The sequence below is a fragment of the Poecilia mexicana genome, unplaced genomic scaffold, assembly GCF_051168715.1.
Source record: "Poecilia mexicana isolate PSO_F unplaced genomic scaffold, ASM5116871v1 scaffold_22, whole genome shotgun sequence".
In the NCBI taxonomy this organism is placed as follows: domain Eukaryota; kingdom Metazoa; phylum Chordata; class Actinopteri; order Cyprinodontiformes; family Poeciliidae; genus Poecilia; species Poecilia mexicana.
Window position 1 is genome coordinate 6,105,485 of NW_028263391.1, and position 27,004 is coordinate 6,132,488.

Consider the following 27,004-nt stretch of genomic DNA (forward strand, 5'->3'; position numbering starts at 1 on the left):
AGGAAGAAGAGGGAGATATTTATAAAGAGAGACGGATTCACTGCAGCACGGATGAATCTCACATCGGAGTTTGGACTCAATCTCAGATGCTGAATCACTCTGAAGCGAGAACTCCTCAGCTGAAAAACACATATATGTATATGTTTTTCAGCCGAGGAGTTCTTTCTCTCTCTCTCTCTCTCTCTCTATACAAACATGTATCCAATATATATTATTATTTGTGTTTGTATAGTTATATAAATATATATTGACATTACTAAATAATTTATTAAATAAATTATGATGGCTGTGTGCTTGTAATATGCTCTTCATACATCAGTATCAGAATATTCCATTCCTATTCTATTGTTATAGCCTCTAAGCATATTTAAATATGAACTATGTATTAAAAACATACTTAAAAAAATACAATTGTTTATAAAATGTTGCTTTGATAGATGTTTGAATATGGTTTCCAGTAACAAAAAAGCGTGTCATGATCGATTAAATGCGCTGATACGTCATTGTGCTGCTAAACACATAACGCTGAGTGGAGTGGTGTACCGCTCCAAGATGGCCGCCCTAAATCTCGTCAGCGACAATAGGCGAGAGCGGTCCATGAGGCGTCTATCCTTATATTATGTTTATGGAACATACAACAAATCCATGCTCTACCGAAAACCAAACACAACATGGTCTCTTGGGGGCCCCCTGCTGGTCTGGAGGCTCGCTTACGCCTCAGAAAAACTCACTTTAGGAGCGGCTCATGTAAAACTGATGCAACCTCCATAACGGTTTGTGAATCTAAAGCAGAAAACTAGTTAAAACTAAAGCACGAGCTCCTACTGCGTGGAAATAACATCTCAGTATGTGACACTGCGTTCTTCGTTCATCACATGTAGAGCCAAGACTGAAACAGAAACACATTACCTCTACCAAACATCAACATGGGGTGTTTGTTCTGCTTTACCTGCAGTGAGAAGGTGAGAGCCAGGTCAGTCTCAACTGACCCACTAGGTGGCAGCACAATCTCATGGGACCTCAAAATGCGTTTGGAGCCCTGTGGAAGAAAAAGTTATAAAAATGTTCACAACATTCTAGGAGGTACAAGACTGGACCTCATGAGACGCTCGCAGGGGACTTTGGTTGGACAATGTATTGGTTCTTTTCAACATATATATCAAAACACAGAAATACATACCTGAATCTTGACTGCGATGACCACAGAAATCAGTTCTTTGTCAAGCTCCTTCAACACCACCAGCTTTTTAAGAGTCAGGCTGCACAGTCTGCAGAGAGACGCACACAAACAGACAAAAGGTTCAGACAGCTCTCCTGGAGTGTTTTCATATGCACAAACAGGTGAGTCACGAACAACAAGTCAGTCTGTTTATCAAACAGTGGGAGGAACGGTTTACGGAGGAGATCGCTGCGGCCCCGCCGGCGTCCTCCAAGGAGTAAACAGATTGATCACGTCGGTATTGCTGTGACACGTACACAGATTAATCACATGCTCTACTAATCACATACTAACTCTACACTGAGGCAGCATCACTTTCTGCAGCAACTGTAGAAAATGTAACCTACTTTGCTAATGTGCTCGTTAGTAATGACCAAATTAAAGAAGTTAAAAACACGATTAGACATGAGAATACTTTCTTAAAAATCCCATTGTGCCCTAGATTTAGATTGGTTTAGTAATTAACAAGGGGTGTAATGTGTCTAAAATAGTACAAAAATATGTAAATTAGCAAAATTGTCACTTGAAAAACAAACAACGTCTTGGTTTGAATTCCTCTGTTCTACGATTAAAAAATGTTTCATCAAGTTACATTGTTTTGTATTAAAAGAGTTCATACAACAGAAATGTCATTATTAATGTTGAACACTGGACCTGAGGAGAGAGTCAACCAACCATTAGGCCTGTCATGATAACAAACTTTCCTGGACGATAAATTATTCCAGAAGTTATTGCGATACACGATAATATTGTTTCTTTGAGACCATTTTCTAGTAATAGAGGTCCAGTAATGCAAGAACCGATTCTCAAAGCTCAATAAACTTTAAATTATAATGAACATTTAAACACTGGAACTGGAAGACATTTAAAATATCCACAATAAATAAAGAAAACAACAGAAACAACAAATAAAATGAATTATGAAGTCTTTGTAAACTAAATTATCTTGACATATAGAAGGGATAGTTGAGCTCAAAGCACCAGACTGAAGATTTTTATCATTCAGTTTTTGGCAAAAAGAGAAAAGAGAAAAATCAAGCAAATGAAAATTATTCAGTTACTTTTAATTCATCATGCAGTTAATTGATTTAGGCCTACCAACGGTGACATAATGCTGGTTTACTGTTGTATTATCTGTTTCTTTTCAAAAGCAGCTAATTGTACTGAGCTGACTCATTTTGAACTTCTCTGTGGAAACGAGGAAGATTTCCTGACATCTGGAATCGTCTCAAAAAGCAAAACGATTTCCTGCTGAGATCTGGGCTACCTGTTAAAATCTCACTCCTGTCAGTGAGCGACTAGTAAAGAGTATCTAACTCCTTATGATGTATATTATCTCGTTTTCAGTCTGATTTTCCTGAGACTGTTTATTGATTTCTCCACAGTTGTCAACACTGTGCGTCACACCTTAATAAAACAAAAATTATCATTATTGAATGATCAAAAAGATGCATTTGGTTGGCTTAAAAAAATAAATATTTTCAACACAGGAACATATAAGAGCTTAAGGCGTTTCCTCCAGCTTCCTTTATGTGGCCAAAGGTGTCCCACAAGGATTAGCTCTGGGGTCACTCTTGTTTATTTTGATTATCAACCATAATTACTGAGAATTATCAAAAACTTACTTCCATTTGTTGTTGTTCTAAAGATACTGTGATGTAAACTGTTGCATCCACACTTTACCAGCCATTTTATCACCCCAAACAATCTTTTAGTTTGGTTTAGCTCACTTTGTGTAATATTAAATTGGATGCTAAAACAAAAATAAGTGTTTAATCTTCCATCTGCTGCCTCTGCTAGAGGTTCAGAGACTGATTTTGTGTCTGAATGCAGACATCTAACAATCCTGACGGATGTTTTGCTCTCTTTGAACTCCCACATCAAACACTTGGTAAAAAATACTAATAGAACATTTGCTCTTTAAAATCAAGTCCTTCTTTTGGGGATAAATAATAAAATATTTTGTATGTTTCTTTCATGTTTCAGGGATGTTTTTTTTTTATCAATTCATCCTCTGAGTACTTAAATACTCTTGATACATCAAGATTCAGCCAAAACCTTTATTCATATTTGTCATCGTTTTTCAAACCATTCGCATGTCTTTACTTAGAAATCTATTCTTGCTCCAAAAAAGTAAAAGAGGCCTCGCTGTCTGCTCACACGAAGTGATGACACAAGAAAAATACAAAGATTTAATCGACTTCAAATCCATCTGAATTTTAAGGAACTCAAACGTCATAAAAATAAACTTAAATCAATGTATTTTTTTCTTTTTATTGTTTAGTCTTTTTGACAGTTGTACATGACATCATATCCCCTTAGGTGTTATTTATATTTTTTATTACTTGCTCTGCAACACATATTTGTTTTAGCTCCGTGTTGCATTTTCATCCAGGCTGCCATCATTCAAATCCTTAAAATGTCACAATTAAATAACATTTGAGTAAAAGACTGAAATAAAAAAAAACTGAGCTGCAAAGCTAATCAGTGCTTTGATTTCAGAGAACTGCAGACTATCAGTCATAAATACCCAGAAACTGTGGCTGCAAGAACGAAAAAGAAAAAAAGACCTGATAATCCCTTAAAAGAAGCCATTTCTTTCCAACAGCACAGGATCCCCATACTGGTTCGTTCTTCTCCACCTCCTCACATCTATACCTTGTGGAGGTTTTTATTTCGGTTTTTGTTAGTATGCAAGCCGAATGCTCCAGCAGAGACAGAGTGGGTTGCAGCTTACACAGAGCACAGTTAATACAAAAAAAATAAAAAATCCTGAAGGCACTGCACAACATTTCCTAATACAGTAGCTGAAAACTGACTATAAACAAAGCTGGCATTTTGGGATCATGTCAATTGTGCTTCAAAAATGAACAGTTTTACCCATGCATGGTCACAAGCGTACAGTAGGAAAAAAATGCAGATATTGATGGACTCAAATATGCTGCAACTTCACCCAATTTGAATTCTGTAAAAATAAACAAATAAATGACATAATCACCTATTAAACACCGATTGCTATTCAGTTATTAATCAGTCAATGAAAAAACAATAATCAATAGATCAGTGCTACACTGCATTGATGCTAAGTCAGGCAGAGAGGACAGAGCTTTTCGCATGTTGATGTTAGAAGTATTTTTTTAGCTGCATGTGAATCCTTTGATACAAATGATCAAATGTTCAATAAGGGAATATTGCCATTTTATTTTAGGTAAAAGAAAATAAACAGTGTATATTTTAATTGAAAAAGAAATGTATTTATTTGTTTATTGGCACATTTCAATGTATGTCTAATATTGCATAAAAATGCTTAAGTAAAGTTAAAATGAAAAATCTGCAGAATGTGCCAATTTAAAAAAAAAAAAATTATCGTACGAACAATCGATGACAGAAATAATCATTGGTGCCGCCTGAATTTATTAAATAAACTAAATGTATTTTCAGTATAAGTCTTACTGTTCTGTGAAGGCCGCGGAGAGCATTAGTAAACACCTCAGTAGAGGACGGCCTAGTCAAATCCCAAAACAAAATCTGATTGGGAATCTGTGATTGTGGTTGATTCTGGATGGATGATCTCCATCCCATCTGATTGAGCTTAAACTATTTTGCAATAAACAACACACACACACACACGCACGCACGCACGCACGCACGCACGCACGCACACACACACACACACACACACAAATTAATCTTCACAAAGACTAACAGCCAAATATGTCTCAATTCACATGCACACCACACTTTTCAGATTTGTAGCAGTAAAAGCTGCTTAAACTATCATTTTGCTTCCTCATCACATTACTCTGCATGACTCCGTTCATCATCCATCTGATCAGGTTTGCAGTCACAATGTTACAAAACCCAAGAAGAAAATCCAGAGGTATGAACACTTCAGCAAGGCAAAGAGCGAAGGAAAGCAGGATATTGGGCTGCTGGCAAACCGATGGAGGTATTGTTAGGGTAGTGTGCATGTGTGCATGTGTGTGTGTGTAAGAAGTGCTTTAACAAGCCTGTCACGATCTTGGAGACGCTTCCTCCCATGAGGGGGGGGATAGAAATTTCCTTTAGAGGAGCTTTCTGTGGTTCTTTGACTAAATCATTCAGACCAGCAGCTCAGAAAAGGTCCGTTTATCACGTGACTCGCTTCCCTTTCTCTGCAAAATTAAACCATTAACAGAGTGGTTGCTTGGAATGACATCATGGCTAAATCACCCTGGGACACAAAAAAAACTCGGCATTGGATGTCGTCGAGAGGTGGGCTGAAACTCCTGCTGCAGGCAGAAAAGAAAGAAACGATACACCGATGAACCACACATTCACCGCGATTAGGACTTGACCACACGTGTAATCTAACTCCTCTGCAGATCTCCTATTTTGAGAACAGGAAACAGAAAGGTGAGGCGGTGAACAAAAGCAAGCAGCGGCGGTATGGGCGAAGGCCTTTCGGAAAGTGCACGCTTTGCTGAGTGGCGTAATTACAACGCAGCGGCTCTGCGGCCGAGTGGGTATCAATCAGCCTCGACGCAAGACGGGGAAAAAAACACACTGCGGGAGAAGAAGAAGAAGTGATGACAATGGCAGGTTTGAAGGAACCCCCGGCAGCCTGAATGAAGACCTTTCTCCACTCCAGCTGACACCACCCGAGAAAAGGCCGGGGCACAATGGACGCCGGCCAAAAGAAGGCTCGCATTGTCCTGAGAGCTCCTCACGTCCAGACAATGCTCAGCATTCTTCCTGCTCCTGTTTGGTATTCTTCCTAGTCTCCACTGATCCCAGTCCCACTGCTCCATCTATCTCAGATATGCAAGGTGGCTGGACGTTGGTCTGCGGCTGTAGAGGGGGGCAACAGCAGCCAAACAACTGCAGATGTCCTGGGATGCACTTAGAAAAGAAAACGGAGCAGAAGTGGTGAAAAACTTCTTGCCGTTTGTTCATGTAAGCTCGGTTTATCAAGGAATTAGAATAATTTCCTATAACCACTCACAGAGCAGCCCTCCCCACTCAACTCCTTCAGACTAGCCAGCAGCAATTAGCAAATATCTAGTGGAACTGTCCATCTGCTGAGCTCATTATATGAGCTACTTCTTAGCATTATGCTCATAAAAACGTTGTTAAAGGGTTAATAAAGGAGCCATGTTGTGATGACTTCCTGAAGGCGGAGCTTCAAGAAGAGCAGGACTGTCTACATTTCTTTTAAGTCATACATGACACATACAGCATTTCTATAATAACTGAAGGTAACATAGTTACAAAATCTGTGTTATAAAATGAACTGTGTGTTTGGAAAACACATGGTACCACGCCTTAAAGTTTTGTTATCTGGACCAAAAAAATCCAGCAGCATTTTTCTCACATTTCATTGTTAAAGCAGTAATGTCTGCTCCAGATGTCTCACCAGGGCTCAACCAGATGTGTGCCGTCTTCAGCTCTACGAGTGGAATGACAATGCTGATTAGAATTAACGAGGATGTTAAATATTTACACCGACCGGTGCCTCATTTCACTCAGATCGCTGAAACATCAGGAAAACACAAGGAAGACGTATCATCGGGCAGATTCTCTCACAAAGCAACTTAAACAGTTAAGACGCTAAGATGCTAATAAAAGCTAACGGTTTGGCAGCCGGAACAGCCTCTCTGCTCCTTCCGCGCCACACAAGGACAGAAACAGCAGCCGTCTCTTTCGCTGAAGGCCTCCTTGTTCCCATTACCTAACATCTGTGCTCACCAACACACACATTCCCAAACAGACGCTGTTCTGAGAGCACAGCAGAGAAATCTGCATCCTTCTCCGTTCCCCTGCAGCCGCCCTCCCCCTAGAGGCTTGGCTGAAACACACGGTGACCCGATCCCAGATCCGGTGGTCGACTCGACGCAGATGCTCTGGCGAACCCGGAGCCAAGGAGCAGAAAGGCCCTCTCAGCGTCGTTGCAACAGATTTCATCCGACACAAACAACAGAAAAACCATCTGGAAGTTGTTTTGGTGTCACTTCATCGGAGACAGAAAGAATGTAAACACACGCCGCAGCCAAACCTTATCAGGAGCCAGAGACGGTGTCGGCCATGTTTAATGGTAAAGACGTGTAAAATATTTTATTGCGGTTGGATATTCTCTAATGGCCTAATGGTATTCTGAAAGTACAGACTTCTAAACATTTATTCAAATTCACGTTATTGACTGAATTCCCATTAGCAAAATTACTGGCACATGTTTTTGTAAACAGTGCGGTACTTAGTCTTCTTCTTTGTCTGAAGATGACTATTTCATAATATTTCATGCCTAAATATTAAAAACCTCGTTTTTTTCTCTCCCAAAGTTCAATTGTAAATATATGCCAATGTGTGCATTTGCATTTTTGCACTTTTACTAGTATTTTTTTTATTTATTTCTTGATGTATAGATTGCGATTGTGTTGCTTTGCCCATGAATTGTGCTATGCAAATAAACGCCGACTTGACTTAATGGTTGTCATGGAGACCTGGTGAACCAGAGATGCTACTTTCCGCTGCAGTTCTCCAACAGAAAGAGCCTCAGAGATTAGAGTTGTGTCTCCTTTACCGTCCAACTCACTGTACGATGTGAAAAGACAAACATGGATTCTAGGGAAGTGGCTAAAGGGAATGGGCCGGTGTCGCATCCAGGAAAACAGAAAGCCACGCATTAACAAACAAAAGTTCCTCGAGTTTTGAGAAAATGTACAAACTTAAAAAAATAAACCAAAGGAATTGTTGGAGGCTAATTATTTAAACACTGATTAGCCACTCAAATAACAAGAAAAAGTACTCTGTAATTCAGCAGTGATTACACTATATGAAGAACGTATGGATTAATTCAGAGGTTCACACCATTAGGCAGAGGATAATCTGGAGGATTTATCCTCCTATATAAGGATAAATCATTTCATTTTGATTACATGTCACAGTTGAGCTGGGAGAGAGCAGAGAGACGTCATTTCACAGCAGGTAAGAGTTGAAAAATCTGCACAGCATCGACGTCGCCCTTCAACAAAAGAAATCTCCAGGCTTCTGGAACTTTTCATTTCTGGAGAAAATCCCATTTCTGAAAGTGTCGGCTTGAAATTGGATTCCAAATCACCTTTCAGCGTTCGCCTCAGCAGGCCGCTCTGACGTCCAGCTCTCCCACTCTCACAGCGAAATGCGACAAATTATACTCTTCCACATGTTTCTTGAAGGCCGTGGGTGAAGCGGAGTGATTTTTCACTCAAGCACAAAATGGCAGCCCTTCATTAGACGATGTAAAGCTAATTAGCATGCCATTAGCTACAGCAGTCCAAACATTCCTGCACATGATGAAACCCTTCAAGTCTGACTACAGGACAAAACTGGACTTCCTGTTCATGAATCAGTCCTGCACCTTCCTGACAAACGTGAAATGAATAACTATGTATAAAGATGCACTGATCCAATATTAAAATCGTTATCGATCCCAATACTGAAAACAATTCTACCTCGGTATTGGTGACAATGTGCCCTATCCATAAGGGCAGATCTATTCATTGTAATTCTATGTTTTGTGCTTTTTGGGGACGTCATGGTTTATTACTTATTTTACGTAATATTTAAATATTCCTAATTGTAATTTCTGAACCATTCTGAGAGGTTTATTGAAGTTTATTTTTTTCATTTTGACCAAATTAATCAGCCTGTTGTTTTTGTCAGCTTCTGTTTATTATTTACGTCATACTGGATGTTATAGTCCTAATTGCACTGACTGAACAAATTAAAGTTGTTTTTACATGTTTGACCAAACTTAGTGAACTATACATTTGTAGTTCAGTACATTTATTTCTAAAAACACAGACATTTTAAATGATTTCAGGTTTGGTTTTCTGCTGATACTAAACCTTAGATATCGATATCGGAAGTGAAAAAAGTGGATCGGTATGTGACTTCTGAAGGCAATTTGTTGCGGTGGATGTTATTTAGGGGCATCAGAGAAAAGATGTCTGATTGGAAATGCACAGAACACATTTCAGATGTTAATTCAGCCCAAAAAAATTAAAAAGCATGATTTATTTTTGCTACAGTTTGTAACTATTTGACAACATGTATCGGTGTTCCTCATGAAATCTCAACTAAATCCACTATGTAGCTAAACATACAAGAGTTTAAGGGGTGTGAATACTTCTGCTGGATTTCTATTCCTGTTCCTCTGAAAGCCTCTGCACACATGATCTTCGGACTTCACCACATGAGACCAGCCCCGGCTGGCCGAGCTGAGCTCAAACTCAGCGGCGAAGCCGGATCTGATTTCCCCTAAAGTTTGAAACACAACACTGGCAGTAAATCGACAGATGCTGCACATAAAGCCAACACACACACCCATAACTGCTCACCGCTGATGAGATCTTTTTAGTAGTTTGTTTTTTTTGTTTTGTTTTTTTTTTAGATACATTAGGTTGGTGTTCATGTTCTCTTTGAATCGTCAGGGGTTGCCATGGTGCAGAGTGCAGATGGTTTGTGCTGGTAAAGCACTGCACTCAGTTCTCGTCTCGTTATATGGTGAGTGCTCTTATGTTCATTTCGATGTGCGTCATAACGAGGCACCTTGTGTTCTGACATTTCTGTGAATGCAGGCAGGAAAGGGCCAGATAGCCCCCCCAAAAAATATAAAATTCTTCCCCGTATTGACTGACAACATTATGCATAAGGAATGTGGAAAAAACAAGAATGCATGTTGGGGTTTTTTATGAAGAAGACAGAAATTAGCTGAAATATAGCTTCTTTAACCCTTTCCTGCATAAATTACGATCTTTTGTGTCAGGATTTTTTTCCGATTTTTTTTAAATCTTCTTAAGGCATAAAAAAAATAGGAAAAATTTATATATATATATATATATATATATATATATATATATTTTTTTTTTTTATTTTTTTTTTTATTATTATTTATTTTTTTTTTTTTTTGTGATCAATTATAATTTTCTCCAAAGTCAACGTTGTTATCTGAAAAATACATCAGTAGTTTTGTTCTTTATGGGTTATCTGATGTTACAACATTTTTTTTTACTTGGTAGAGACATCTGCAGTGGAAGGAGGGACCGGGTGGGTTGGCATGCTTTTCTGTCAGCCATATTGGATTTAACAAAAATAATTTCTTGCATTTGCAGCTGATGGCCAGTAGTTGATAGTGTATTTTATGATCCATTAGTGTCCACTTCAGTGGTCTGTGTGCATTTATAACATAAAAATCCACCAGAAGCACAAGAAAATGGCTTTTAGATCCATCACTATGCATGAAAGGGTTAAGAGCAGCAACCAACCAACAATCAGATTTTGAAGCCTTAGTCCAAATGACCATGTTAGCGCTCTGATGAAACTCAAGGATTTATTTACCAAAAACTGCTAAATACTCTGCACTTCCTAAATCAATGGTCTTCATAAAAAACCCCAGCCCTCATGGTTGAAAGAGATAATAATCATCCTCTAAGTAAACTAGGAATGCACCGATCCACTTTTTTCACTTCCGATATCGATACATATATCTGAGTTTTAAATTGATACCAATCTGATACAGAAAAACAGCTGAATTGACCCTAAATGTTTCCTTTTTTTGTCAACACAGACATAAATGTACTGAATGACAAATTTATTTGATAACTCTGCTCCGGCACAGCACATTTAAATACACCGATAGCTTCACTAAGCTTGGTCAAATGTGTAAGAACTGCATAACTTTAGTTTGCTCAGTCAGTGCGATTGGGAATATAACAGCCCATGTAAAATAAATAATGAAGAAACTGACAAAAACAAAATGCTGGTCAAAAATGTAATAAATAAACCTCAACAGACCTGCTTTCAAATGGTTCAGAAAGTGTTAACAGGGATTTTAAATATAATGTAAAATAAATAATGAAGCACAACATCGCTCAGAGCACAAAGTATAGAACTAAACTGAATAGATCTGCTCTTATAGATTGGGCATATTGCCACCGATTCCCAATACAGAATTTTTTTTCAATATCAGTACCAATACAGATATTTATACTGGATCGGTGCATCTCTAATATAAACTTAGAAAAACATTCATAAATACATTTCTGACAAATTCTGTCTCTTGTTATTTTGGCCATTTAGCTAATATAAATACTTTTGAATTAAAACAAGAGACGTTTGGTCTGACTTAACTTCACACAGACAGAAAAAAAACAGTCTTTATTTGCTGCATGTAAACTTTTGGTTCATCTTATGTTATTAAAAGTGGAAAATAATTTTAAATGGCTTATCATGGCCTGTTTTCTTTTTTTTTAACAATCTTGCAATCTTACAGGGGTGTGTATACTTCTCACGAGTTTAAATCAGTGGATCTTTAATTTCTGTACTGCGTATGAGCTCACCCTACTTCAGTATGGATGCTCAGGTTTGCCTGTATTTATAACATGTTCATCATCAGAACAACTCAATCTCAAAATTATTGATGTCTGGTCCCCATGGTTACAATAATTATGATGTTTGATCTGCACCGACCACATGTATGATGTATGTTACCATAGTGACGTATTTAACTAGTCTAGTTACACCTCATGTGTTTGTTTGAACATTCTAGCCGGGAACTCGTTAAAATCCAGGTGAAATATAGCTCCAAGAAGAGTCACTTTATATAACTCACATAGCTAAACAAGTTCGCATTTTCTTTCATCTTGTGAAAAAAAACATTACGTGATCTAAATTCAGAGATCTAAAAATCATCTTGTCTGTTTATATTCGCTTCACTTTTTTCATTCGTCTTTCTTTCCGTCCCTCAAATTTAACCCGTGTTCTGCTTTGTGAGTCACTGTGAAAAATAGTGACAAGAATCTCAAAGACTCTTGTCTGAGCAGCAGAGAGTTGGGAGTATGTCAGTAATTATTGCTGGATCGACGTTTTCTTCCATCCTGCAAACCTTTCGTCTACCAGTGATTGAAAAAGGTCAGATGCGGAGAACAGATCAGGTCTTCAAGATGAAAATGTAGAAGAAGGGGACCTAACTTTTTCCAGAAAGACAAAACTTTTAAAGTCATACACACCTTGGGGATGTTTTGTGAAACCGGTGAAGGATAGGACTTCAGCAGATACCAGGAAGACCGGACAAGTTGTTCAGTTCAGTCATTTCAAGCCTCTAGTCTCTTATGCAACCTGTAGTATTTAGAAATATTGGCAGTGTCTTAGAAATGCTGAGGCTAACAATCTAATAAATCCCTCCCTGTATATTTTTTGTTGTGTGGAAGTTCTTATCTTTCCTCATTGATGTATTATACAAGTTTCTATGTTCTCTCATCTCTTCCATCAGACGCTCTTCATAATTTTACTTCATTTTGTCCACAAGATGGCGGCGACTCTCAGCCTCATCAGCCAAGCGTTGCATACAAAACAATTTGGTGTGAAAACCAGCTGTTTCCACCTTTTTCTCTGTCGCACAAAAGAAAGGAAACAAATAAAATGCAAATTAGGCGTGTTTCCATCTACTGGTTTGGAGCGAATCAACAAGGCTACACTAAGCGTAACTGTCAAATGTTTTCAGTAACGCATTGTTATCGAGCAAGTTACATCCTAATTCTTCTGTCATGTTAACTAGCATTGGCGAAGTTACATGCTGTCCGGAGACGTAAAGAAAGAAATGCAACTTATGCAACTCTAATGGGCTCCAACAGCGAAAGCAGCCGACTGTTCGCTACGTCAGAACGTATTCGGCAAATGTGTTTCCGTTTCCCCTTTAGCGAACTAACACTTTTTCCAGAAAAGCCAAAAGTTGATTCAAGCATAAAAACTTTGAGGAAGTAGTTTTGAATTTTACCGTTTTCGTCAATCTTTTCCAATGTGATACTTCAAAACGTGCATCTGTGCCGTGCAGTTTACCTAATGACTGTTAATTTCTATGTATTTATAGAGAGAAACAACGGTTTGCGGGATACAGTTGCATTTAATTTGATCACATGTCTGCCATTTTCTGTTGCTATCATTTTGGTTTTGAAAATAAAAATGACAGCGACCACTGTGTTTTTATGGCGCCTTGAAGGTGTTCGCACATCACACCTACTCAGAGATACGCAAAAGAAAGAGAAAGCACCTTGCAGCTGTCACAGCAACAGCAGATGAAAGTCATAATGTCACTGTGTGAAAAAAACATACAGCAATACTAAAGGGAGATGCTTCTGTAGGCTAAGACATGAGAGACGGAGGAAGAAGGGACATAGTGTCCTGCCTTCCCTGCAGACCCAAAGTGAAACCTGAGATGCACACATCACACAGGAATACTGCATTCCTGCTACTTATACACACTCCAAACACATCCACAACACAGCTATGGTTGGAGTTATCCTGTCCTAATCATGCCTCGCCCTCAGCTATGAATGTCTGACATGTTGCAAGAGAGTTTCGAACACCACAACCCCCAACACCTTACCACTTCCTCAGCTGCTGCAGTCAGAAGCCCAAGTTGACAAACAAGATGCACCTTCAAATAATTTCCTTCTGGATATTAATAATGACAACAGACTGGAGAGAGAAAGAAAAAGTGACAACGAAAGGATTTAAGCTCACTGTCTGGGTCTCCAAAGGTTTTCAAAGTTTGCTAGGTTGTCATTAAAACACTTTAAGCTCAATATTGGTTAGGTATGACTGTTCCTGGCTTTGCTAGCAGATAAAAATGCTCTTTATCAGTTCAAACGTTTAATTTATTAAGACTTACAACAATGTTCTTGGTCTAATAAAAGCCTAACATTAGTTTACCACAATCACGACGTTGTTTATTATTCAACAAAAACTTGGGATTAATCCAAAAATAGTTGTACAAAAAAAATGAAGTACAATCTAAAATCCAATAGCTTTTGATCTACCTTTATTAGCAAAAGCTGAAAAATATTTACCGTGTTCTGGAAGGATATTTCCTCAGATCATAGTACAACATTGGATGCTGGACTTTGTGCGACTGGAACTCAATGATTATGTTCTTCTCCAAATATCCTAGTTAGCAGAAAATTTTCTAGTCTACTCAATTAGTTCAAACTATCCATAAAAACTAATTCTAAAGATTATTAAAGGCAGGAGCTTTTCCTCTTCTCTGGGCTCATATTTTCTGAACTTTTAGCCCAAATTCAAGCGGAATTTGGGCTAAATTCCTATAAAGTCTTGTTATAGTTAACAGTTTAACTAAATCAGATTGGTGGGATTTCAATGTACAAACTTCATTCAGACAACTCCAGATAAAGTTGTACTTACTTACCAATGATAGACGCAAAAAAGCTAGCTAAAATTAGACAACTGTTTAGCTAGCGAGAAAACTAGACTAGCTAGCTTTTTTGTGTGTAGCTAGCTAGCTAACTAGCTAGAAAGGGTATATTAGCAGAATCTGCCAGAAGAAAAAAAAACATAAAAAATAGTGATTAAATTGTCCTGTTAAAACAAATTTTAATACCTGTAATGCTCATATTTAAGGTAAACTTACATTTTGTAAAAAATACAACATTAATTTAAGATATCCACAAAGAACGCACAGACAACCTGTATAAGAAACAATCCCCCACTGAAGGAGCTGTAGTATTTTGTATAGAATATATTTCATGTATTATTTTAGTAAACATTTTCAGATGTCATTAGAGTCAAAGACAATTTAGCAGTTTCATTGGTTATTTTGAGGATATTTTATGTGTAATTTTTGGTTTTTAACACAAGTGGTTTACTGCCACAATGACAAGAGGAATTTTTCATTCATTTGATTAATTGTGATTTTTTTAAACTAGAAGTAGATTTTCAAAGTAAAGAGCTACCTGCTTTGAGAATATAGATTTGGAAAAGAATTAAGCTTTACCCAAAGTGAACCTTGTTTCTTGATGACACAATCATTAAAAAATATCCACTAAAGCAAAAAAAAAAAAAAAAAGAAGTCATATTTAATGAAATATTGATGGAGTGTTTGCTCACTTCTTTTTTTTAAGATAACCTGCAGACCATTTCTCAAACTGGGAGGATGTAATCTGCTGATGCTTGCAGCTTGGGAGTGAATTACTCTTCCTCTCCCTGTTTTTAAAAATGATTCCTTGAGACACTTATTTTTTGCACCTTTCTGCCTTTTTTGACAGTTGCACTCCGTCACACCAAACTTATGATGGGTTTGTGTTGCCTCACGAGCCGAAGCGCACATGTAATGATGACTTTGCATCTGTGAACCAGCTGAAGAGCAACGGTGTTTGTGCATTAAAGTCCCGGCTGCTGTCACGGTGGTTATGTTTAAAGGTAAAAGAGAAGCATTTTATTGTTCAGTCCAACACAGAGCTAGCTCACATTCTAAACAAAATCCAACAAATTTTCAGGTTGCAAGAAAGTAAAACGAAGAAAATAATATTTGAAAACAAATTAGGAAAAAAGAGAGAACTTAGCCTACACACCGTATGTAGAAAAACACCGGTGACAGAGTAGTAAGAGCCTGATGCAGCAACACTTTCAGCTGGTTTCGTGTTCAGATTCTGATCCATTTTGGTTTTAACCCACAGCTGCAGGTTGCTGAATCATCTGGAGGCAGGTAAACTTGCCTCAGCAAGGCCACGACGAAGCCATCGCCTCAAAACCTGAATTCTGATTATCTCAAACAAACTTTTATATAAGATCTGGAAAAGGTCGGAAACAGTGTTTAAAACCAAGGACACTTTTGTCAAAACGCATCAAAAAGTAAAAAATAATTCAGCAAACATTACATGTAAGGATCCTGGGATTGCACATTACAAACCTTTTTATGAAATGGCGCGTTAAATTCAAGTCTCCATTACAAACCAGAGAAAACTAAAGAGAATGCAACGTTGTGTTAATCCATTTGAGGAGCCGGCAGTTTATCATGAGGAAATAAATGACGACGCAGAAGTTAATTAGACTGTAACATGCGCTGTGCGCTGCTCAACCACTGCGGACGCAGCTCCGCCGCTGCGAAGACTTAGAAACCGCTGGAAGTAACTCATCCAGCGGCTTTAACAAATGGAGCCTTGTTGGTGCACGTTACCCAGGAGCGCTGCAGACGTAACATCTGTCTGTTTCGGAGAAGAGAAACCACGCAAAAAAATAAAAAATAAAAAATCCTGGTAAAAGCTCACACCGGGCCGCGCAGGTTAAAAACACTCACAGAGTTCAGTTGATCTGTTTGGATCAGACAGATCCAACTGACTGATGAATTAGCGCAGATTTTTCTGCAGATGGGAACCAGGAGGAAGTTGTTCAGACCCCAGCGGATGAAGTGATGCTAATTTAAGTGAAGTCGCTTAATTTCATTTATTAAAGGTTATTGGGGTGGTTTTTGTCACTACGAGAAAAATGTAGATACATTTATCTGCTCAATTTGTGATGGGATCTGGATTCACGGTGAATATTAACTAAACCGCATAAAATGCGGCTAATTAGCCGATGTTAATATGATTTTAATTTCACGGATAAAAATAGTACATGACCGATGTTTTTTATGTTGTCGATCAAGATAACGTCTAGCGCGACCTGCCGCCCTGACACCAACTCACACACATATTCATTCACAGTCTTACTTGTAAATCGATGTTTCTTTTCTTGGACGTTTTGATGTTAGCTTGTCGACGTCTCAGTTTTATTCGCTGGGAAAATCAATAAGCAGCTTGAGGTGACTCTGCTGCTCTCTAGTGGCGAGAAGCCGTAATGTTAGGTGGTAACAAATCGGAATGCATTATGGGAGATGTAGTTTGTAGTCAATTCGTGCTCAATGTGTTGATCTGTTTTCTGTGTATTTATTTTGAGGTTTTTCTGTGTTTATTAGTCTGCTCCCCTGCGAGTCTCTGTCTTTCCTGTTTGTTCCCAGCTGTGTCTCGTTTCTTTGATTACCCTCCCAGTTTATTTAGTCCCACCTGTTGTCTTTGTCTCTTGTCAGGTCCTTGTTGTGTGTCACCGTCGTGTGTTCGTTGTGCTCCCCGTTGTTCTGTCCCGTGGATTATTGTCATTAAATCATCATCACCATCACTTTACCTGGGTCTGCCTGCGTCCTCCCGCACCTCACCAACCCGTAGATCATGACACTCAAAACCTATTTTGAGTCAGTCATGGGCCTATAAAACGCTGGGGGCCCACATAAAATGACATGGCCGGCCACATGTGACCCGCGGGCCTTGAGTTTGACACATGGATTAAAACATGTAATTTAATTAATCACTCGAGCGTTTTGTGGTTAATTACGATTAATCGCTAAGCTCAATTTTGTTAGCTTGTAGTGTTTTCAAAAAACACAATTATAAGTGGGTATAAAAATTTCCGTTTTTCTGGTTTTCATATTCAGGACGGCTTGACAGAAGTCATTTTGTTTCAAAGGTTAATTTAGAGAAGTTAATTATAATCTACTTGTGCTTAATAGAAAGATAATTCATTGTTGCAGAATGTATACGGTACCTCGGTTTTATTCAAACATCCATCTCAGTGTCTTTTAAAGTGAAATTTGCCGCTGAACACACCAGTCTGACTCTCCATCACCTTTTCACTCGAGTTTGCAACTCTGCAATGTTGACCGCAGTACAAGACCACGTAAGGCAACGCTTTGAACTAAGCAACCCTCCACTGGTGAGAGGCTTTTAGGTCAAAATAGGTAATGCGATCATGTAACGTGTTAAACTTTCTAGATTAATCCCAACGTTAACACATCAACATTGACAGCCCCAGAGTTTTCCTTTGTCTTCTTGTCTTTCTTTGTGTTCCAGTAGAGAGAATCATCTCACTGCTCCAGTGAACAGCTAACATCTTTAGCTTTTGATCTCTGCTTACTCAAACCAATCCCAACAAGAACCACTGGATATTTGCAGCTCTGCATTTTATCAGGCTAACACATTGGCTCCTTGCCTCCCGTACCATTTGCATATCACACACAAACAGCGAGATTGTTTTTCATAATACAAAGGGAAGTGCTTTGTTTTACAATAAGCACTAAAAGAGCATGCTGCGCCGCGGTGTCAGAGCGCAGAAAGCGGCCATGCTGTGTCAGCTCGCTCGAAACTTAGCTACCCTGTTGGGAAATATGGCTTTTTGACACTCGGTGGCTATTTATTAGTGGCGGGCGGTCAGTGAGCAGAGCCGGGATGAAGATCCGAGGCCTTCGTCTTGATAGGGGATTAAAATAGCGAGGATAATTAGCGTCATCTCAACATTACTCCATATATCACACTGATGCCTTCACTGCAGCAACCCAAAAACAAGGTAACATAACCGGTAGGTGTGTAAGTTTCACACAAACACACACACACTATAATCAATCTGCCGCTGGTTCTTTCCCATTATTCTGCCGGCTGCCTGAGGCCCTCCAGCGCTCAGCTGCTCATGCAATATTCAGCCGAGGGATTTACCGGCTGGCTGAGGAGAAGATGTAGCGAAGTGACAGAGCAGAACCTGGCATGTGTGTGTTTTCATCTCCAAGTGTGTGCATACGTGTGTGCATACGTGTGTGCATACGTGTGTGTGTGTGTGTGTCTGTGTGTGTGTGTGTGTTGGTCATGAAGCTGAGGACACCACGGGCCAAAAATAGATCCAAGTTAAACTTGTCAAACTGGAGAGAACAGCTTTGCCAGGACGAGAACGAGCATGAGAATGAGTGTGTGTGTGTGTGTGAGTAAATTAAGAGTGCAGACTAACACATACACACACACACACACACACACACACACACGCACACACATAAACAGCTACGTTTCTTGGACTGCAGAAGACATGACATTCCTTTCGTTCAGACTTACTCCAACCTTAACCTTAACTGCTACTTACATTAAGCTAACGCCTCATAAGGAGGAAATGTTCCAGCAGGGTGAAGGTTTTATGTCGGCACATGAGTGACAACAAATACTCACCGACACACACACATACACACAACAAACAAACACATATTTTAGGTTAAAGTTTGAACATTTTGGTGCTTGACATGTGACCTTTAACCTCCCTCTGAGGTTCCTTAGACCTCCGTGGGTGATCTGAGCAGCAGGTTTGTCTCTTCTCACCTGGTGTTTAAATGCATCTTTGTGCAGGATTTATAGTTATTTCAGAACAACAAGCATGACCAGGATGTTTTCATTAAAAAAAAAAATATTCATAGTATTTTAGAGAAAACAGCAAATTTCAGAAACTTTAAACCTTATTCAGAAACCTTAAAGAGGCAGTGTTATGTATTTTTCAAATACATAGTATATTTTGTACCACCATCAAGAAACTATATCACTCTCAGTTCTTATAAAAATTATGTATATATCAAACATGACCTAAAGTGAATATGACCTTGCAATTTAATGCCTTGAAATAGGGCCTCTGTCTCTTTAAGAGGTTCTAGGGACGCCTTCAGGAAGTCATCACAGCAAAGTTCCTTCATTAAGCATTTAACAACATTTTTAGAACTCAGAAGTAGTTTGTATGATGAGCTCAGCAGATGCGCATCTCCACCAGGTGTTTGCTAACTGCTGCTGGCTAGTCTGAAGGAGCTGAGCAGGAGGTAAGACAAGGGTGTGGCAAATAAATGTGTCTCCATCTCCCTGTTTGCGCACTCTTTTTTGAAAAAGCTAAAAATGCTCTCTATTTAGTTTTTGCAAAATTGAGGGTGTTTTTTTTTTTTTCTCCATTAACCTTTTCTACTGTGATCCTTCAAAATGAACATATTATGGCAAAATTACACCGGAGGCTTAGTGATGACAATAAAAAGCATCTCTCTCTGGTGGTGTATATATCAGTAGATCAGATTAGACAAACGTGTGACTTATCACCATCACCAGGCTACAAGAGCGCTGGCTAGCTCAGCAGATAGCTTGTTTTGCTAATAAGTATTCTCAATTGAAAAGAAGAAAGAGTCAAAGGCCAACACACACACAAAAAACACCCCAAAAGCACAACAGCATGCACTCATACGCCTCCATCCTATCTTTGAAGTCTCCGAGGTTCATACATAAAGCCCCGCTCTCCCCCTGCTGCTCATGAATAATAAACAGGCAACTGGAGGCAAAGTCTAAACTCCATCCTCCAATAAATCTCGCTCATATTTGCTCCATGAATCTGTGTCAGTAGATCATTAAGCCTCAAAGGCCAGTAGAGCAGCAGGCAATACGTGCAGCGCTACTTTAACCTCACTTTTTGTCTTCACAGTTGTAAATATTACCATTTAGGAAAGAGAGAAACGCTAAGACTCGTTCGCCCTGACAGAGGGAGACGAGTGAACATTTCAGCTTTTTATCTTCACATCAGTTTGGAATTTCCTAATTGACTCTGGAAGAAGAAATGATCAAATGAGTTACATGAGCCCACTGGAGACAGAGCTGAACCAGAAAGACGTTCAACAAGTCCGCTAAATTCAAGATAGCACAAAACACATCAGTGCCATTTTTAGTTGTTTTTTTTTTTCTTACGTATTCCTACAGTTAGTTTGGCACAAACAGCATGGTGGTGTGTTTGTGTGTGCATGAAGAGCATCTAAATTTTTTATCAGCGCACAAGCATGATAATGAGCACAGAACCAGAACCGGGCCAGCTTCAAAGGAATTCCCCTGGTTACGAAACTACTAGCTAAACTATAAAACGGCAACAATTCAGACACGGAATAAGACCAAGCAAAACAAACCGGGGGCCCCTCTACGGCTTTCAATGTTGACATAAAAACTGGGAAGATTAGAAAGTCAGAGTCACGGCACTGAGGGGGCAAAAAAAAAAAAAAGTATACCGGGGAGATTCTGCCCTCTGTCTCATGTCATCCCAAACGTTACCTTGACAGCTCTATAATTGACTGCTTATCTTTTATTAATGGAAGGAGCCATTAGACCACAAAGCCATGTCTTGGATTCAGAGGGTGAGGTTCTGAGACAAAGCAAAGCCTCCTGCCCTTTTCTTCCCGTCAAACTCTTTGACATCCGCTGCATGCTTCGCCGCGCTACGGCCTTTTTATTAGCACAATAGACAGCAGAGGTGTTCTTAATTTAACTGAGGCGCCACCTTATATCCACCTGTGAAGAAAAGTCATTATTCCGGTGTAGAAAGAGGCTTTTATTGAAGCACTATAGATCCATGTTGTCCTGACAGTGACCGAAGACTTCGGGACACTAGCCAGGATATTGCTTTTTTTTTTTTTTTTTTTTTTTTCCATTTTCAAGCAAATAATATCTACATCATATATTCAATTCCAATCACACGCGTATGAACTTAGGAAGGGGAAAAAAATATCAACGCGTTTGGTACAAAAGAGGGAATTGACCCAGAGCAGACAAGAACTAGACCGACCCATCCTTAACCCAATAATGAAACGCTCTGCATTACAAAAGGACTTCATCAGATCTACATTGACCAGTTCCTCTGTTGGCCAGCGAAGTCAATAGCCTAATGTTTATTAGTGGAGCCAGAATGAATCACAGATCTGATTCCCTGAACCGTCGAGTTACGGAGCGCCTTTAAGGTCAATCGCAGCGTCACCAGCTACCTCGCAGACCGGATAAATTGGCTGCTGGGAGTTTACGGCTTTCGGTACCTGCGGTCAGACACCAACGCTTCAGAAATGTCACTAAAGCAGCGTGGAGAGGCTATTGCTCCAATACAAGCACCGCAGGGGAGATAAGAGTTATTGGAGGTGCGCTCGAGCAAACACAGACCTTCACGCTTCGAGCTGATAACGCGGGGAGAACAGGCTCTGCAGGGACGAGAAGAAACTGGGGAATATTGAGTAAGTGATAAAAGAAAAGCCTCATTCTCAAGTCCCGAGTTAAAAAAAAAAGCAATATTCATGGTCGACTCTGAATTTCTTTAAGGTTATACCGTTGCAGGTACCAATTGCGGCTCATCGCACCACACCCTGGATATGCACGCCCCATGTTGGTACATCCAGGCTAACGCCGCGTAGTTGGGGGTCTGAGGCTCATTGACTTGCATGAACTTCTCTGGATTGCTGTGTTTTGCATAATTGCAAAGCATCAAGCTCAAGAGAGGATGCAAAATCTGTCTTTTTTTATCTCAGTGAGCAAAGAGCTTGGTTAAACATTGGACTTTTAGGGATGGGGGAAACGGCTGAATTATTTATGCTAAATGAGTTTTTATGAGTGTAATCATGATGAGAAGCTCTGATCTTTCATAAACCCAAAATAAATGGACTTGTGAATAAATAACCAAAATAATATCAAATACAGTGTCCTCAGTCAACAAGGAGGGTTTATTGGAATATGAGACCATTTTATTACCAATTAAAATATGATTGTTGTGACAGTCTGCACCCTTTATCTTTCTCTATAAATAAAAAGTTAACAAGGACACTCAGTGCCAGCCGCCGTTTAAAGACGCTCAAGAAGCCTTAAAATAAACCTGCCCTTTGTTCCTGTAGTGTAATCGCAAACATTTTTGAAAAATTTAACCTTTAAATCATTTTATAACGTCCTTCCCTCTTTAAAAACGTACCTAGAGTGTCGCCTTGATTCTGTCATGCATGTTTGGGAAATACCTTAATCTCCATGGCAACAATTCAGCTCTGCAAAACACCTGGGTGGACCTAGCTCCGCCTTCAAGGACAAAGCTCCTCCTCAGAGCTGCAGTTTCCAAGTTTCTGAGCTTCAGCCTCACAGAGCAGCGCTCCCCCGTGACTCTCACACTGAGCTCCTTCAGACTAGCCAGCAGCAATTAGCAAACACCTGGTGGAACTGAGCGTCTGCTGAGCTCATCATAGAAGCTACTTCTCACTGCAATGCTGGTAAAAACGTTGTTAAAGGGTTAATAGAGGAGCCATGTTGTGATGACTTCCTGAAGGTGGAGTTTCAGAAAGAGCAAGAGTTTTTAAAGAGACAGAGACCCAATTTCAAGACATTAAATATTGAAGTAAATTTTCTTTTAAGTCATATTTGACTTAATGACTTATATAGCATTCTTATAGCACCTTAAGTTAACATAGTTACTTGACTGTCCTACAAAATGACATTATGTGTCTGGAAAACACACAACACTGCCCCTTTAGAGGTTAGATTTTTGTAAAATCCACTGAATAAGAAGGCCAGTTTTGCATCCCTGAAGCTTTGCGAATGCAGTGCACAAACTCAAGGGCTATCAAAACGACGAGGCCTAATAATCACATTTCTCCCTTGCTGATCTGCGCCAGACATCCTCAACTAGAATAATCCACAGCCTCAAGATGAGAGAAAACCCTCCATTTGCACAGATTCAGAGTGGAGTTCTGTAAAGCAGACGCGGACATGCCGTTTGTTTTCATTCATAATGAATGCAAATGTGTTAAAAATGCAGGACGAACAGAGAGATGGGTTTCAAGAGCGACCTAGAAATAATTAAAACCGACATCGACACTGCGTTTCTAATTTTATCAGCAGACACATTATGTGTGACTGTGGTTTGAGGGGGGGGGGAAGGCTGTGCTAAAAAAAAGTTGACTTTGTGGCAGATAAAGAGATGAAGGAGAAGACGGCGAGTATTTGGGTCTGCAGTTAAAGCAGCTGACGCGGAGCAGCAGACAAGCATCGGTTTGGCGTTTTGTGTATCGCCGCCAATGTTGAGGAGAATCCAAACCAGAGAAGAAGACGACGCAGCGATCCGTGCCCTCTAAGCGTCCTGCAGGGCTGGAGGGCAACGGGAATACAAATGAGTGCTTTGTATTCCAACCTGACTTCTGCACAGCCGTGTTAATTATCACAAGGCCATCAGGCCGGAACATTTGCGGTTTGTCTGTGAACTGTTCATATTCCAGAACTTTAATTGCGCATTTATCTGCGGTCGGCTGAAAGAGCGGGACATTCCAGCCCAACGTCAACATGTGGATATGGAAATGTTGCATCTGTAAGAAGTAAACCTGCACGACATGAAGGAACCTGCTGGCTCCCCTATGAAGACCAAAAAAAAAAAAAAAAAAAAAAAAAAGAATTGTGCTTTCTTCAAACCAAATGAAACTGGTGTTTCATTTGATTTGAAACACCAAATGAAACACCATTTGGTGTTTCATTTATCTATGTTAGAAATGATCTAACATAGATAATTTCTTATCTATGTTAGATAAGAAATTAATTAAAGTTTAAAGGTCAAACGTTTAACACCGCCCGCGCCACACAAATCAAACAAAATTGGTTGTTAAACATTTATGCAGGAAAAAAATTTAGTAGCACAAAATGTTAAACACCAACTAGGCCTGCCGGGATAAAACATTTTTGCTGGACGATAAATCATCCCAGAAATTATTGCAATAAACGATAATATCGTCAGCATGAGACTGTTTTCAAGTAACGTAATAAAAATGGCCAAACTTTCATTTCTAAGTAACATTTAATTATGAAACTAGAAAACATTTTAAACAACCAAAAATAAATAAACAACAACAACAACAAAAAACAATAACTAAAATAGATTATGAAGTTTTTGTGACCAAAATTGTACTAGGTGTCAAATGTTTGCTGCATTTTTCAGAATGCCAGCTTTTCAACGACTGTCGTCGACTCGGCCATTAATGATCTCGTTTTAATTTATAATGTGACTAATTGATTAATTGCTTATTGTGACAGGCTTGACACCAATTTAGTCTGATTTGAAGTGAGCGGGGGAGGAGAACAGCTTCACTCAGGTTACTGATCGCCCGGTCAGGACTTCGGATATTTGGGTTGGAAGAGGCGGGACGCTGTAAATGATTGGATCAGAGATGGCACATTTCAACCGTAGTTAATGATCGTCTGAATTCTGAGAACATCTTTGTCAAGTTATGATTTACAAACAATAAAACCTGGCAAGATGAAGACATACAAACGTCTTTCTCTAATTTCTGACTTTAATCCCAGAAACGTCACTTAAATCCGACATGTTCCTCCAGAACTCACATCACTGTCAGCTTCTCTAGGTTCTCAAATTTTAGACGGTTATTAAAAGGAATCAAATATAAAACGGTGCTTGTCATATTTATGAAACGCAAATAAAAACCTTTAAAAGACAATAAAAAGAGCTAGAATATATCAGTTGACTCCAATAATTTCCATTTCCTAAAAAATATTTAATTGTCTAATATTTGTTTTGTTGTCCATCACAGAATTTTAACCTCAGCAGTTTAAGTCAAACTTTTGAATTGATTTAAAGACAAAACTTAAAGACACGCAAGTGAAATTGGCAACGAAACGTTATCGCCTGGCCACCGGAGCACAAAAACACAAGTGTGACTATAATTACATCATATACAAATAATATATTGTTAAATATGTATAACAAGCCATATCAGACAGTCTTAGTGACGGGATTGTTGAGCAATCTGAGCAAACTCTTGAGGAAACCAAATGCACATAATTCATAGAGAGCAAAAGTAACTTATTAATGGGATGCTTTTTTTTAATGGTGAAAAGTTTCTGTTATTTTTGCTCCAGGGTACAAAGAGAGATATTTTAGCATGCTATTCAGAATAAATCTATGACATCAATTAATAATCTCATGAAGAAAAAAACATTTTTTGTGAGAAGTGGTCTCTATAAACCCTGCAGAGTCTTTGGATGGCTTTAGGATTTAACTACGAACGAATCAAACAAACACAAAACGTTTGTCCTAAAGTCCAACAGGACCAGGAGAACCGCGAGCTGTCAACGAAGAATGGAAAACGTTCATACAAATCCGTATGAATCAAATCATACTTTTGATTTTTTCTTTTTGTTTGAGTAATTATAGAGCTCGTTAACAAACCTCAGATCAATCTCATGTCTGATCGCCTCCATGCTGTTGACTTGAGGAGCCAGCTGGCAGGACCTTTTATTGTTGCTTTGACAGTTTTCTGTGATGTGGAGCTGCAGACACCTGCAGCCTCTCACAGTAACGTTTATTGACCGATGTGGCTTCGACAGTCACACTGAGGCCAAGCAGAGAGCGGCCGCCTCACCCTGTGTGTGAAAAGCTGATTAAACACTAGATCTGTATTGGTTGGGATAAATGTTAATATGCTAAAATTAAGATCAACAAGTGCAGTGATTTTTTTTAGAATAGCTGTTCAGTGGCTCATGTTTACACTCATTCTAAATACTAGAATGATTAATAGATGTAATCATTCATAGATTAAATCTATTAAAATAGCTTTTTCATACAGGTCTTAAAAAAACTAAACAGGGAAAATCTAAGCTGCCTGTTTATTTCCCTACATAACAACAAATTACAGTACTTTGCTGATCCCAAAGGGAGACGACATAGTTGTGAGGTTTTGATTCTTGAGTAAAAAAAAAAAGTGCACAGAAAACTCATTCCTTTTTACAATTTTATGGAATTTAATTTTAAAAAATGACTGCTAAGTAAAATTTACTAGCAAAATAATGAGGACATTATGTGAAAATGTGCAAGTAAACTTGACCAGAGCAAGTCTTACTACAAAACAAAATGAACTTAGACTTTTTCAAGTGAGCGCATCTCTGTTTGCTGCATCATCACACAAAAAGAATAAATTACTTTTTTTTTTTTAATTGACAATTTGCATTATTTTTTGCATTTCGTTGCTTTCTGGTTGCTAAGGAAGTTCATTTCTGAAATACGTGCACATGACAAAGTTCCTAACATCGGGGTCAGAGGTTGACCTTTGAGGCCGTATGTGAAGCAGCAGCAGCCGTTGTATTCATTAACGAATAGACTCGGCATGTAGCTACGGCGCTAGCAGCTCATTCATCCCACCGTTTTTTACTCGTTACAGGTGAAAACACAGAGCTGCAGGCCAGTTCCTAATGTCTTCTACCTTAGCGTTCCCATTTCCTTCCTTCCTACTTCCCTTTTGTAACTGGAAGGAAACATTTGGATAAACAATTAGGAGTTGGAGATATGGACTTGAGTTTTATCACGATGTTATAT

General features: G+C 39.0%; 1 protein-coding gene across 2 annotated transcripts in view; it reads right to left on the reverse strand.

Moving 5' to 3' along the window:
* The window catches only part of pacs2 (phosphofurin acidic cluster sorting protein 2), a 72,539-nt gene that overhangs the window by 26,002 nt on the left and 19,533 nt on the right, over positions 1–27,004 (reverse strand). For both annotated transcript variants that reach the window (XM_014998581.2, XM_014998578.2), the window contains exons 2-3: positions 1,181–1,268; positions 950–1,039 (exon numbers count right to left, since the gene is read on the reverse strand). In XM_014998581.2, the coding sequence (XP_014854067.2) occupies positions 950–1,039; positions 1,181–1,268 (178 nt within the window). The remainder of the gene's footprint in view (positions 1–949; positions 1,040–1,180; positions 1,269–27,004) is intronic.